The sequence below is a fragment of the Zalophus californianus genome, chromosome 1 (assembly GCF_009762305.2).
Source record: "Zalophus californianus isolate mZalCal1 chromosome 1, mZalCal1.pri.v2, whole genome shotgun sequence".
Classification (NCBI taxonomy): Eukaryota; Metazoa; Chordata; class Mammalia; order Carnivora; family Otariidae; genus Zalophus; species Zalophus californianus.
The window spans coordinates 29,989,629-30,004,084 of NC_045595.1; the positions used below are offsets into that span (position 1 = coordinate 29,989,629).

The 14,456-nt window shown below is 40.7% G+C and overlaps 1 protein-coding gene across 5 annotated transcripts in view; it reads left to right on the top strand.

The window, feature by feature from the left end:
• Positions 1-14,456, top strand: part of PTPRG (protein tyrosine phosphatase receptor type G) — a 699,320-nt gene that overhangs the window by 652,247 nt on the left and 32,617 nt on the right. For all 5 annotated transcript variants that reach the window (XM_027587463.2, XM_027587464.2, XM_027587465.2 and 2 more), the window contains 2 exons: positions 4,956-5,047; positions 12,089-12,185. In XM_027587463.2, the coding sequence (XP_027443264.1) occupies positions 4,956-5,047; positions 12,089-12,185 (189 nt within the window). The remainder of the gene's footprint in view (positions 1-4,955; positions 5,048-12,088; positions 12,186-14,456) is intronic.

The window sequence follows — 14,456 nt, forward strand, 5'->3', positions numbered from 1 at the left end:
AAAGTGTATCATTTCATTCCTTTTAAGTCAGAAAGTTTCTTTAAAAAGCATTATTGGGGGCACCTGGGTGGCTCAGTTGGCTAAGCGTCTGCCTTCAGCTCAGGTCATGAGCTCAGTGTCCTGGGATCAAGTTCTGCATCAGGCTCTCTGCTCAATGCGGAGTCTGCTTCTCCCTTTCCCTCTGTGCGCTCTCTCTCTCTCTGTCAAATAAACACTGCTTTTTATTTTTTTTAAAGATTTTATTATGGTTTTCTGCCCTCTCTAACCACGTATATTCAATTTAAGGTCTACAGAGAGAGAGGTCAAATAAGGCTTTGGAGTCAGCCTGGCCCCATGCCTGATAATGACAGTGGACCTTGGCCAAGCTCTTGGGTCTCTTTTAGCCAGTCTCCCCATCTATAAAATGGGTAATCATAGCCCCACATCAGGGCCACGCATGTAAAGCAGTTACCACCCAGCAATAAATCCTAGTTATCAAGCATTTACTAAATGCCAAGCACTCTTGTAAATACTTCGGTCATCTGTTGACTCTTCGTAACTTTCTATGAAAAGTCATTATTATTCTCATTTTATAGATGAGGGAAGGGAATTACAGAGAGGTGAAGTCGCACCACCAGGCCATCTGGCTCTGGCTTTTCCACTTACACCACTGCCCCTAGGTGCCTGGCACACAGGATGCTTTCCACCATCGGTAACAAGAATGACAGCTAGACAGTTTTACTGAGTGACAGGCTGAAGACCTGACCACGGAGCCCCATAACGGGCTGCCCTCTGTGGCACCTCCCTGGGGTTGATGTTCAAGAACAGTCTTGGCTGCTGATTTTTTTTCTTTCTAATAGCAAAAAAGACAAGAAAGCGAGTTTTTTCCTTTTCTGTTTATGTTATTCCTGAAGAGGAAGAGAAAGCAAAGTGAGCATGTACAAAGAGGTTAGAACCATAGACCAATATAGGGGTGATTTCCCTCTACCTTGCTCCAAATTGCAAATACAACAGAGACATAAGCAGATTCTGGAAAAGCTTTTCTCTATGTTCAATGTGTTATTCTTTATTTCTTACAGTGCTTTATTTAACGTTAATAATCTCAAGCTCTTTTTTACCTCCATGGAATCTCTCACCTTTGGTACTTTCTTCTCAGTAGATGTTCACCCTCTCCGAATGCACCTCTTTGGGTACCTACAAACCAGAGACTCATTTCAGACTCCATAAGAAGTGGTACATAAGGATGTTGACCAAAAACAAAAGGCCTCTTATATATGAAGTTTAATTCCAACCACCAAAGGCTGAAATCTTGGAACAAACTGTAAATAATACCGAGTAACAATCTCACTCTGAAGGTGCTGATTCTCAGCTGACTACACCAAACATCTTATAATGGGGTGATTTAAGGATGAAAGCAGGGCTCTCATTTTTGCCTAATTTAAATCTTTGGTATCTGAAAATTCTGTAACTAAAAATACTGGCACAAAATTAAACAGGAACATTTTATCCAAGATACTCCGTTTAATTAACCAAGATACTGTTTAATTTCTTGTTCTTCCTGGAAATTGTCCTTGGAGAATGAAGACAAATCAGGCATCAGTATGGAGGAGCACAGGCCTCATGTTCAGTACACCAGGATTCAGATGGCATGCTTTGGACATGTTGCTTCCTTTGACTTGTGTGTCATGTGAGAACAATGTCCCCTTCACCTCGTTCTGGTAAAGCTAAATGTATGGAAAGCATTTAGCACAGTCCCTGATGACCAGTAAGGGCTTAACACATGGTGATTGTCTTCTCATTCTACTGAGTCTCTCTTGAGATCGTTTCATTCTATCATCACCATCTCCCATCTAAACGGTACTTAGTGAAAACCGCTTCCTTTGACTCAAGCTCATATATTTTTTCTTCATGACCGCTGCGCTGGTAACATTTATTCTCACCTGAGTTATCACATCCCTCCTTTTCGTGACATGTGGAGTCTTCACCATGTAATTTTTGCTCACTCCTGCTGATAGTCATCGCTTCTCCAACACAAATGTGCCCCTTGGGCAGAGACCCATCTCCCTGATGTCTGGCTGAATCCTGGGTGCTCAGTAAATGCCTCATCCCGTGGTTTCCCGTCTGGGAATTATATATGTACTCGCATAATGGCTGTGGTGGCCCAGACCACAGCCATTCTCCCTTGACCTTGGGTCTGCAACAAGCTTCTGCCATAGTCCAGCCTTCAGTTAATATTTCTGAGCTTATTTTCTCAACTGTGAGATGAGTAGGAAAATAGGACCTATCTCCCAGGGTTATTGGGAGGATTGGAGTACATGTTAATCCACCTAAAGGGCATAGAAAGTGCCTGGCCCGTGGTTAGTGATGGTAATGGTCTCTGTATTCGTTAATGAAACAGATTATGTAAGTGACATAACATCTTTCCAATGGATGTCCTCTAACACCACAGGGTCTTCCCAGACAAAAACCGAGATCAGGTCTACAGCGTTGTCCTAATTGCTTGGCCTTCTGCTAGTTAATAGTAATTTTATAATTATCTGGCTCATGTTGTGAGAAATTTCATAGAAATATGTAAGAGGATAACTATGAGGCCTTCTAATTAGCCATAGCCTTATATTCATCTTAATACTGAGAAAAAAGATTTGTCACCCTTCCGCTTCATTTATCTTGATTGAAAGACAATGTGTGATCTGGGTAGCTGGTGGTGGTCAGTAGCACATGCGTGTCTGCCTGTCTGCCTGGTAGTTTTATGATGTTACTGGCGGTGCCTAGAAACCCAGAGGGGTGTGGTTAGACTTCCTTGGATCAAGAAGGTAATTGGAGAGACTAGTGAGTGATATATTTCCATGATTATCCTGCTGAGCTCTGCTGGATTTTTCCTGCATCTAGCCAGGGGGATAGCAGGCCGACTGAATTCTGGGCATGTATGGCATTACTTTGGATGTTATGCTTGAGCGCTTGGCAAGAAAAAAAAATTATGAATTGTTTACCCTGAAAACATTTTTTAATGACTTGAGGTAGGCTTTGACCTTTAAAATGCCGTGTTTTTTGCCTTTGCAGAGTAAAATACCTCTAAAACTGCATGTGTTTGCTTATTTTGAACTAGAGTCATGTGCACCATAAATTTATTGGAATTCTACAATTCTAAGTTAATCATGGGATAAATGTTGCCTTCAGCCTATTGCGCTATTAACGATGTCCCGCTCGGAAACAGTATTGTCTTTGGTTTCTAAGTAAGTTGGAAGGAAATGCTGCAGTCTATATACTAGAGTGTTCGCAGGGCTAGGTTCTGTCCCATCTCTCTCATTTTGCCTGTTGTCCAAAGAGGAGTTTCTTTGGGTTAATCTTTTCAAGACTCCAATTTTGCATATATTAATCCTTATCTCAGTTTCATATCATTTCTTTGTCACTTGATCTTTATTGTAGAATTTGCTGACTTCTAAACATTTTAGGCAAAGTTGATCAGATAATTTTGGAAATTTTTCTTGAACTGTGCATTCTGCTCAATATTCTGGGGAAATGTTTTGGCTCTGCTTACTTTGTTAATGCTGGTTACATCATTATGGGAGCTATAGATTTCTTGGGCGTGCAAAATGATTGCATATTCATGAACATCTTCAATCTTGAAATATTTGTAAATAACTTGGCAATTTTTTTTTCATAAGGTGGCCTGTTAACATGATTAGGTCTTTGATTGTTCACACAGAAAGAAATGGTGCTTATAGAGCACCATCTATTTGATCAGTAACATTTCTGCGCTAAGCAATTTGGATTATGAACATATAAGTCACCTTCCTTAAACAAAGTATAAGAGATGCTATTTTCCGCTTAAGAATGATTCAAGTTTGAAAATGTCAATAGATGCAAAAAGCCACCCTAGAGCTTTGCTCTCTCGAAAGAAAGTAGAGAAGGAATGACATAGTCAATGTTAACTGTCACCAGATGAAGAGAAATCAGATTGTCAGGCCTGGATCTATAACATTCTTGCCAAAGTAGGACCTCATTTACACATACAGATCTTCATACCCTTTGCTAAGAAAAGCATCTGCGGCAGTTTAGATGTTTGTGCGTTTGCCAAAGATCTTTCACTCTGAATAAAGTAAATGTCATGTCTGTTGTTTATCTCAAATTCAGCAGAGTATTTTTAAAGAAATATTTGCAGGGGAGGGTCGAGGGAAGGAGGTTGGGGAGCTCCAGTTAGTGGGGTGTGGCAGTTTTGTGGCCAGTCCTCCGCTATCGGACCAGAGCTGGAAAAATCTGCTCAAAACGAATACTTTGGGCTCATGAACTGCAAATGTCCTTCTGAAGTGACAACACTATAATAAATTGGAATGTGGAGTCTTCCCGAATCTATACCTAGTCTGTCAACACCCAAAATATCCAGTTAATTCAGTCAAACTGATTATTTGGCATTGTGTAGACACAGCTGTCTTGAACTAAAATTTTGCACACTTAAACATAGATGGCATTGTACCCGAAGCCAGCTGGTACAATGGCATCTCTCTGTGTATAAAGATTGCTGCGACTTCAGAGACTGGAAATAGAACTTCATTGCTCCAAGTTCAAGCTGGACCCCACTGAAGAGCAATTTAAAAAAAAAAAAAAATCTTAGGTTGTGATAAAATTTCTTGTCAAATAGGTACCCTTAGGAAGTTCAGACTTTCAGTTAAGAGTCTGATGTGGTAATTTAACTATGTAAACTGCCTTAAATATTTTTTTAAAAAAAGCTAATTCCCTATGTACTTTTAAAAAAAACAAAACTGTATTTAACCTAGCTTCTAGGCATTCAAAATCCTAGTAAGGCAGACAAGTAAAATACATCCTGAGACTTTTCTTGAAGACATCTCCTTCGAGTGATACAGTTCTATCTACTCCTCACACAAATCAAATGTTTGTCTTTAATAATCCCTTATCGGTGTTACTTGTTTTATCGAAGTATATTCTGTGTGACTCTGAATATCATTTTATCCCCACAGATGACATGGAAGCCATTCCTGTCAAACAGTTTGTTAAACACATTGGTGAGCTCTATTCTAATAACCAGCATGGGTTCTCCGAGGATTTTGAGGTATGTTTCAAAACTGAAGATTAATTTCCAGAAACCTGACTCTTACGAGGATTTTTTATAAACTTGACATGAATCCATTCAAGCATAACAAAAACAATACTGGAAAAAGTTGGAGATTGTGTGGTTTTTTTTTTCTTTTTTCTTTACACTTCTACTTCTGGCAGGCATTCTTTTCTCCCCAAAAGACTAGGTGAGAGGGAGTTGGTTGCCCATGTCCTGCACGTGCACTTCCAGAAAAGAACAGACTTAAGTGGTGGAAAAGAGGCAAGCCCCCATGTTCTGTCTTCATGGTCATCCTAAGTGGCACAGTGGTCCTCACGCCAAGGGCAGGGCTCGCCTCTCTGGGCTGCCCGAGGTGTAGAGGAGACGGCCGATTTGCAGTCTGAGGGGCCTGGGGCTGGCTCCGTGGGAGGCAGTGTGCTTCCTTATCCTCGGACCGGTCGCGTCCTCTCCGGTGGCCTGGCTGCCCCAGTTTTTGGAAATGGCGCTCATGTCACTGACATCCCGAAGTTGGGGCAAGTGAATGATGCACGCCCTTGCAGGTGCCGGGTTACCTGTTAAGGCCCTGCAAAGGTGGATGGTGATGGGTTTCGTGATTATTAATCCTTGGAGGGAAGACGTGGGTTAACGCAGCCCTGTGATTTTAAGAACCGTTGTGCAGGAAACAAGGTAGAGCGCGCACGCACCGCCCTGCCAACTCTGGGTTCCGTGCCAGTTCAGCAGTGACAGGGTGTCAATGAGGAGCTATTAAACAGACTGCCCTTTTCTTCACTGAGGCGCTTAACTAACGCACATCTCTGGCAGCCAGAGTTGTGCCGAGGAGGCCAAGTTTTCATGGCAGCTCAGCTGTCTTCTAGCTTTGTGGGTGAGTCGGTGCCTTTCTCTCTCTCATTCTTCCTTTAAAATGGAAATGACGATGATGATGCTAAACTGCCCACCTCTGCACAGAATGGGTTTCGGGGACCAAACGATGTCATGGAAAAGGAGGCACAATGAGAAATGAACACGGGACCCAAAGCCCCCGTCTCTGTGCAAAATCAGAGTCCCCAGAGGCCATCATAAAGGCAATTATATTGACAACTGGTTTTCAAGGAAGTCTTGTCTTGTTTGTTTTTCTGAGCAAAACCAAAGTAGAGGTGGGAGAGAGAAGGGACCCTCTGATTTATTCGGCAGAGTCCTATGTATGTCTCATGGGACAAACAAAAACATGTCAAGTATTTAAATGTGGCTATTAGATGCTTACCAGAAAAAGGTGCCTATTCAAGTACAAAGCACATGGTTTAAAGTCAAACATTTTGTATTCATGAGGACAGCAAATGTGTGTGCTGTTGAAGTGATTTAGTTCAATTGACTGTTGGCTGGATGACTGAGCAAGAATACTGAGGCATTTAACAATGTTGATGGTATTCAGGACAAACATTTATCCTCTGGAGAACAGAATTTGATCAGGATGACCAAATGCAACTCCAGTTTCTCAATTATTTATGATTTGAGACCCCGGTGCTATTCATCACAGCTGGTTTTGACACCATTTAATTATTCAAAATAATCAGCTACACCTCTATAAACTCGATCTGACTTAAAATGGGCTTTGCTACATCAACATCAAGCCTGTTAACAAATTCTGGGCATCTGCACCCTATTTCTATCCTTAAAAAAAAAAAAAAATACTGTGGCTTGAAGCTTTTGTCTCCTATATTGAACTTTATAGCTTTAGTCTTATTAGCTGGTGGTGAAGGGAGGGGTGCGGGAGGGCAGGGACAAGGGAGGCCTTGGTCTGTGATTGTCATTTCACAGTTCCTCCTGGTCTGAAGGTGGAAAAGCAGAGCTATTCAGAGTAGGAAGACTATCCTTTCTTCTGAAAAGAACAATAAGGCAGCAACCTAAAGGGAGGAATGAGACAGAACAAGTCCTCAATATACTGTCCTCATTGAGGGAGATTTCGAAGTATTTGACAACAGTAGTGGTATTCGTTTTCGGCAGCTCTGCTAAAAAGGACAACTGGTGGCAGGCTATTTAAGAAATTATTAAGGCTGTTTTATAAACGAGATAGTAATAGGCTATAAAAGAAGGTCAGGAAAAGAGATTTTTGTGCAGATTTAAAGAAAAACAAAACTGGGGCGCCTGCGCAGCTCAGTCGGGGGATCGTGCGACTCTTGATCTTAGGGTTGTAGAGGTTTGATTCCCACGATGGGCGTAGAGATCACTTAAAAATAAAAATCTTAAAAAAGGGGGGGAGAAAAAACAGAACCTCATTATGGTAGGAAAGTAGTAAAGTCAACCCCAGATTTCCAGATCTTTCTAAGTGGAAGAACAGTGGCCCGCATGTACTCAGCCCCGCACGTGGATTATTTCATTTGTTCCTCAGAATTACCCCATAACAGGGTGCTATTCTCTGGGCCCCGTTTTACAGATGAGGAAACTTCCTCCATGGGAAAACTGAGGCTTTGGGTGGCTCAGTTTTGAAATGGCAGAAGTTAGGTTTTAAGACCAGGCTCTCAGACTCAAGCTCACATGTGTAACCTCAAGGCCCTCCAGACTGTCATTAAAGTAGTGTGTCCTGTGGTGACCTGGAGTCAGAAGGAGAAAAAAAACCCCGAGATTACCAATGACTGTCTAAAAATGATCATGCAGCTGACAAGCCAACGATTGCCTTGGCAAAAAAAGGGGGGAGGGAAGGAAAGGGAACAGTTGAAATGAGGAGGCCCCCCACCCCACTAAAAGTACTGGGAGCCCATTACATGATTTATGGCCTAGAGCCTTCTGGATGGTTTGAGAGTCTGACTTATAAAAATCTTAAACAACATCTGCAGAGAGGCCTCAAGTTAGTCAAAGAATTCATCTTAAGATTATAAATACCATTTGACTATTGATGTGCGGCCATTAAGAAGAGAGAAAAGCAATTCATCTGACAGTTACAGAGTACCTGTTATTCTGTGGACATAATACAAAGTACAGAGTCGAATTTGAGACCTTGCCCTCAAGGAGTTCAGTCTGGTGTGGGTGGAGAGCAAAATACATGCTAAATACGGATAGAAAGTTCCAGAGGAGGGCAAAGAAGAAGAAAGGCTTCTACAAATTTTGATTATTTCACCGGAATTTCTCTTTGCCCCATCTTGTTTTAAAATCTTGGATGGAAGTGGGAAAAAAAAAATTGGTGAATAGCTGTCACATTTTCAGAACTTTGCTGCTTGGAGGAGAATGAGAAAAACGATTCACTGGTAATTCTGAGTCTTTGTCTAGAGGTGATGCAGCTTTGTCCTTGTCAGATAAACTTGGGAGACTGTTAAGAGCTGGCAACATTATACCTCTAGCAGATTTTGCAGTCACTGGAAATAACATCAATCCTTGTCTCAGGATGGCGTTCGATGACTCTGTTCCCTTGGCTACCTGAGCTGACTTGAACCTCACTCTTCCCCGGCCTCCACAGTCCTCATCCAGGCGGCTTCCAAAGGTGCAGTGCTAGCATTACCTTTCAAGAGGAGAGAATTCCAAGGCCATGTGGGTCAACAGAATTAATAGGCAGCGGTCAGGAGCATCACAAGTTGGAAGGCTGAGTGCAGAGACCAGGCCAGAGGTCCAATACCCCTTGACGAGATCCTTTGGGGGAATCGCCTCGCTGACAATTAACTCCAGCTGAGCTAAATTTGGGCCAGTTGCTCATCTTAAATCAGGAGAGCAAAGCTTTGTCCACCTGAGCCCATGCGCTCGAGGGATCAGTGGCCACAATTACTTTATGTAAGATGCAGCGTTCCAACGTTGCCGGTGACACATAACAGGGTATCGCCAGACAGGGGGTGGTCATGCTGCATGAGACTGCAGCCTGCAAGGTGGCAGAAAAGGACTCTGAGTCCCTGTAACAAAATGCCACTTAGGGTCTGAAATGTCTTAAAGAACATTTTTAAACCCTTAGCATGAAGAAAATCATAGTTGAGGTTTTTATGAAGAGTGAAGAGAGAGATAGCCAGAATTCACAAATGGTGTACAGAAAACAATTGTACTTTATAGACCCGAAGCAGAAAGTCCTATGGTCTTTTCAAAGGGCACAGAGGTAAAACTGGGAATGGGAAGGGAGCTGGATGGAAGATAGGATGGGACCTTGAAAGCCTGGCTAAGGAATCTGGGTTCTATCCAGAGGTTTCTGAGGAAGAGAATAACAGAGTCAAAGCTGCAGCATTTGAAGTTGTTGGGGGTGGCCATAATTTGTAGCCTGAGCAGAAGCAGGAAGATGGCATGTCACGGGCACCCAGCAAGGGCCAGCTCTGTGTCAGACACAAGGCAAGCACCAGGCCATAGTGATGACCTAAAGTGATCACCTTCGGTAGCATGGTCCCCGTAACACAGCTGTGGGCTCCCTGAACTCACACATTGAAAATGTTCTGTGTACTCAGTCTAACGCTTGGTCCAAAGTGTGTTCTTCCCAACTTCTTTGGGAAGCTGAGTAATCTGAAAGATTTCCAGGTGTATTTTTATTCCAACATGATTTCACATCGAGCCACAGAATGGTAGGACAGTAGGTCTCCACATGCCTTTTTGATAGCTTCTCACCTCATTGACTCCAGGCAGCAGGTGACTTCACCCACTCGATCTCCTGAGAATTCTGAATATATCAACTTGTGGTGTTTTCGTTTAAGTTTTACTTTTTTTTTTTTTTTTTTTTTACATCTCTTGTTTTCACTTGGCTTTTTTCTGTGGTTTTGTGCCTGTCGATACTCAGGATATTCATTTTGAGAATTCCAACTCTGTTATATGGACAGTAAAATACAAACTTAAATCTTAAACCGTTTGTCAGACTGTCAAATAGGTAACTTGGCTATACACACTCCATCAGCCAGTGTCGCTTCAAAGGGTTTTAACACCTATTAAAATCACATTAACTTGGACATGCCAGTTCTGATGGAGAGAAGCCACTCCAGGATCAGATGATACTATCAGCATCTAAATGAGCCAAACAGTTCTGCAAGGAATTACAGATGACATTATTATCCACAAGACAAAATCAGAAGGCCTTAGGCAAACCCCTCGGGTTCTAATAAAATCAGATTTAACATTATTTATGACTATTCTTTGTTTTCTGTCATTCACATAATTGGAAAAGTGAAATAAGAGGCAACGGATCAGACCCAGGGTTTTAGATAATAAAGAGTTTGATTGGCCATATTGAATGACTGCTCTAAACAGTGCAGACAGCTGCTCCCAAGCAGTCTTGGTCAATTGCATTATATTATAATAGAGACCCGAGCTCAGTCCATAGTTAGGGTGGTCAGATCCACACGATGGAAAAAAAAAAAAAGAAAAATCAATAAACCAAGTGAATTTCAAACTAAAGGACAAAAAGCTATAATCTCTTAACACAAGATGCTTTAGCAACCCAGCCCATGCCAAAAGTATGACCTTCAAAACCCAGAAACAAAAGGATGTCAACTTATTTCAGGAATTTATGTATAAATTGAATTAATGTCTTCCAGAATACAAATCTATTTTTGAAGGTTTTCTGCCCCTGAAACTATTCAAAAGAGTATGCCTCAGGCGTTCAAGGCAATTCTAAAAGGCCAGTACTCCCAAATACTTTGAGTAGAGGCAGCATTGCTTATATTTTTGGAGATGTTAAGATATCAGACTCATCACTTTGTGCCTACCCTTTATCTCATTTTAGAAAAAGGAACTAAAGGCAGACTGAAGCCCCTTTAAATCAACATTTGCAAAACCATAGGTTATAAACCATTTTAGAAGAGTAAATAGCAGAGTTTATCACATCTAGTAAACATAACGAAAGAGTAAGAATTGTTGTGAAACACTTTCCCCAAGAGGTGTGTTGAATTAATACCTGTGGATTTTTTTTCTTTTCTTTTTTTTTAATGGACAACTGGGAAGGTCTGCAACTATTAAAAACTGAACATACCGCTTCCAAGAATCAGGAGTTCATGAGTATGGTCTCTTTACATGGGTAGTGACCCTTTGTTTTTAGACTTTAAATTATTTGATTACAGTGAGTTAGTTCCTCCTTGGAGAGAAGAGAGGGACCCCTCACTGGGAAGTACTTTGTGAATATAAAAGACAACCAGTTCCTTGTTTTCATTATGCCTAATGTAAATGCTGTGGAAAACATCCATACTTGCTATGCATCTCCTTCGTGGGGGGCGGGGGGGAGTCTGCATGTACCCAACTAAACTCTGTTACATCTGTTATGTGTAAAATATTTCTCCTGATAATTTTCTGTCACTTACTCCGGCTCTTTGTAGCAGCTGTGCACTGCTAATGACTTCCCTTATTAGTTAATGCTGGTACCTTCTTGGAAAATTTGACTTTACAGCAACCTTGTAATACACTAATGGATGATGTTTACATTCGTGGCAAAGGTAGCTGAAGAGTTGCCTGCTAAAGAAGGAGAATTTAAATGAAACTGGAGTTCACAACTAATTCATCAAATCTGTATATATTTGAGCCACACAGGACAGGTCACTGGGCAAATATGGTAGTGTCACTCCAGGACGGAGGGTAATCAATTTGCACTCTGATAGTTATAAAAGGAGCTATATGGTCTATACGCATATTGCAAATGATGGTGGAGACTCTACTTCTGCCTGGAAAATTCTTGTTCATCCTTTAAGACTCAGGTGAATGAGCTGCCTGAAGCCTTCCTGTGTGCTCCCACCAGAGCTTCTTGAGGCCTCTTTTCTATTAATCACATTTGACTGTCATTATCTTTTGGCATGTTTTCTCCCTCATCAGGCTGTGGCATATTCAAAGAGAGAGATGATGTTTTGTAATCCCCATGCCTAGGTCACAGTCTGGAATGAAGTAGATGATTGATGAATTAGTAAAAAAGGAAATCCTTTTATCTTCTTCACATCCTTTATATGTTTGTTACTAATATGTCAGTTATTTCTGAAATTGAGCTTGGGGAGGTAATGGTGGCCGCGGCTAGGGAGTAAATACTTCATGCTTTTGGATATATATAGTTCCTTTCTTCCTACACCCTTGCTAGGCATCGAAAGTGTGTCTAAAATCTTTGAAATCTTGGTTTTTTTTTTCCACCAGGAAGTCCAACGCTGTACGGCCGATATGAACATCACTGCAGAACATTCCAATCATCCAGATAACAAGCACAAAAACAGATACATCAACATTTTAGCATGTAAGTAATAAACTTTAAACTATCTTCAACTGTGAGGAAATTAAATCTTCATGCTGGGGATAAGCCGAAAGCCAAGCAATCCGAATCAGGAATGCCAAAAAGAATTACATTCACCAGTTAACCTCTCGTTAGCCCATCTTCAACAGAAGGTAGGAAGAAGTGGGGACATTTACAGCCCCGAGTCTTTCATTAAGCTGTCAGATCTCCGCTTAAGAATAAGGTAGGACTGAAAGAAATGTTCAGAGCTTCATGGTTCTCTCATGAAGTGATTTCATACCAGACACTGGGAACCAAAGTTTGAATGTCCTGTGGCTCTCCTGACATTGTTTTTAAGTGGGGAGAGCCAAGTTTTTAAACAAAATAAGAAATACTGAAAATGGAATCAATAAGCTGAATTTCTAAGACTAGGTAACATACCTTCAGTGGTCTATACCGTAAGGGATGGAGCCACCAGTCCTTGGGGCCCATGTGTTTTGTCCTTTCTACCATTTTTCCAAAGTCAGGAGTACTCTGGCGGTTAGGGATACGAACAGATAAGCATTCTTCTTACAGAGCCTTACGGGAATACCCTTGGAGCACTACTTCTGTGGTTAAAGTGCTACTTCTCATAGACATTGGGGGTTTGGGTCACTGGCAGATAATCTATGCTTTGATACTAAAGGCAGGGGCACACATGTTTATGGTTAACATACACTGTGGTAAGGAACACATTCCATAGGATTTTATAGTGCATTAAATCGAACCATTTAAATGTGAACACTACTGTAGATAAAGCTTTTTATAATGCTTTAGTGAGATAAAAATCACATACCATATGAAATTCACCCATTTAAAGTTAATTTATATTTAAATGGGAATTTAAATATAAACTGAATTTCAGTGGTTTTTAGTATACTCGCAGTTGTACAACCATCACCACTATCTAATTTTAGAACATTTTCAACACCCCAACAAGAAACCCCACGCCCATTAGCAGTCGTTCCCAATTCCTCCTTTTCCCTAACCCCTAGAAACCACTTACCTGGTTTCTATTTCTGTGTATTTGCCAATTCTGGACATTCCATATATGGAATCACAGAATATGTGGCCTTTTGTGTCTGGGTCTGTTCCACTTAGCATGATGTTTTCAAGATTCAGCCATGTTGTCGCTTAGATCAGTACTTCATTCCTTTTTATGGCTGAAAATTACTCCATGGTATGGATATGCCACATTGTGTTTATTCATTCGTCATTTGATGGACATTTGGGTTGTTTCTACTTTTTGGCTATTATGAATAATGCTGCTATGAACATTTGTGCAGACATATATTTTCAATTCTCTTGGATATATACTTAGGAGTAGAATAGCTAGGTCATATGGTAACTCTATGTTTAACATTTCGAAGAACTGTCATACTGTTTTCTAAAGTGGCTATACCATTTTACATTTCCCCCAGCAATATATGAGAGTCCCAGTGTCCATATTCTCATCAACACTTGTTACTTTTATATAATCTGTATCTATAGATATATACAGACTTAGATATCTATAGATAGAGATATATAAAATAACTGCTAATGGGTGTGAAGTGGCATCTCATTGTCATTTTAATTTGCATTTCCCTAATAATGAGTAATGTTGAGCATCTTTTCATGTATTTATTGGCCATTTGTAGATCCTCTTTGGGGAAATATCTATTCAAATTCTTCGCCCATTGTCTTTTTGTTGCTGAGTTGTAGGAGTTCTTTATACATTCTGGATATGAATCCCTTATATAGATAAACAGTTGGCAAATATTTTCTCCCATTCTGTGCGTTGTCTTTCCACTTTCTTGATGGTGTCCTTTGAAGCACAAATTATTTTAATTTTGGTAAAACATAATTTTTCTTTTGTGGCCTGTGCTTTTGGTGTCATATCTAAGAAACCACTGCCTAATCCAAGATCATGAAGATTTACACCTTTGTTTTTGTCAGAGTTTTATGGTTTTAGCTCTTACAGTTAGGTATTTTATTCAAATAACTCTTATATGTGTGAGGTAGGGTCCAAGTTTATTCTTTTGCTTGATAGCCAGTTGTCGTAGCACTATTGGTAGAAAAGACTCTTCTTTCCCCCACTGAATTGTCTTAGTGCCCTTACTGAAAATCATCTGACCATAAATGTAAGGGTTTATTTCTAGACTCTTAGTTCTCTTTCATTGATTTATATGTCTGTCCTTAGGCCAGTACCACTTCGTCTTGATGACAGCCTATAGCTTTGTAGTATATTTTGAACTCGGAAACTGTGAATGCTCC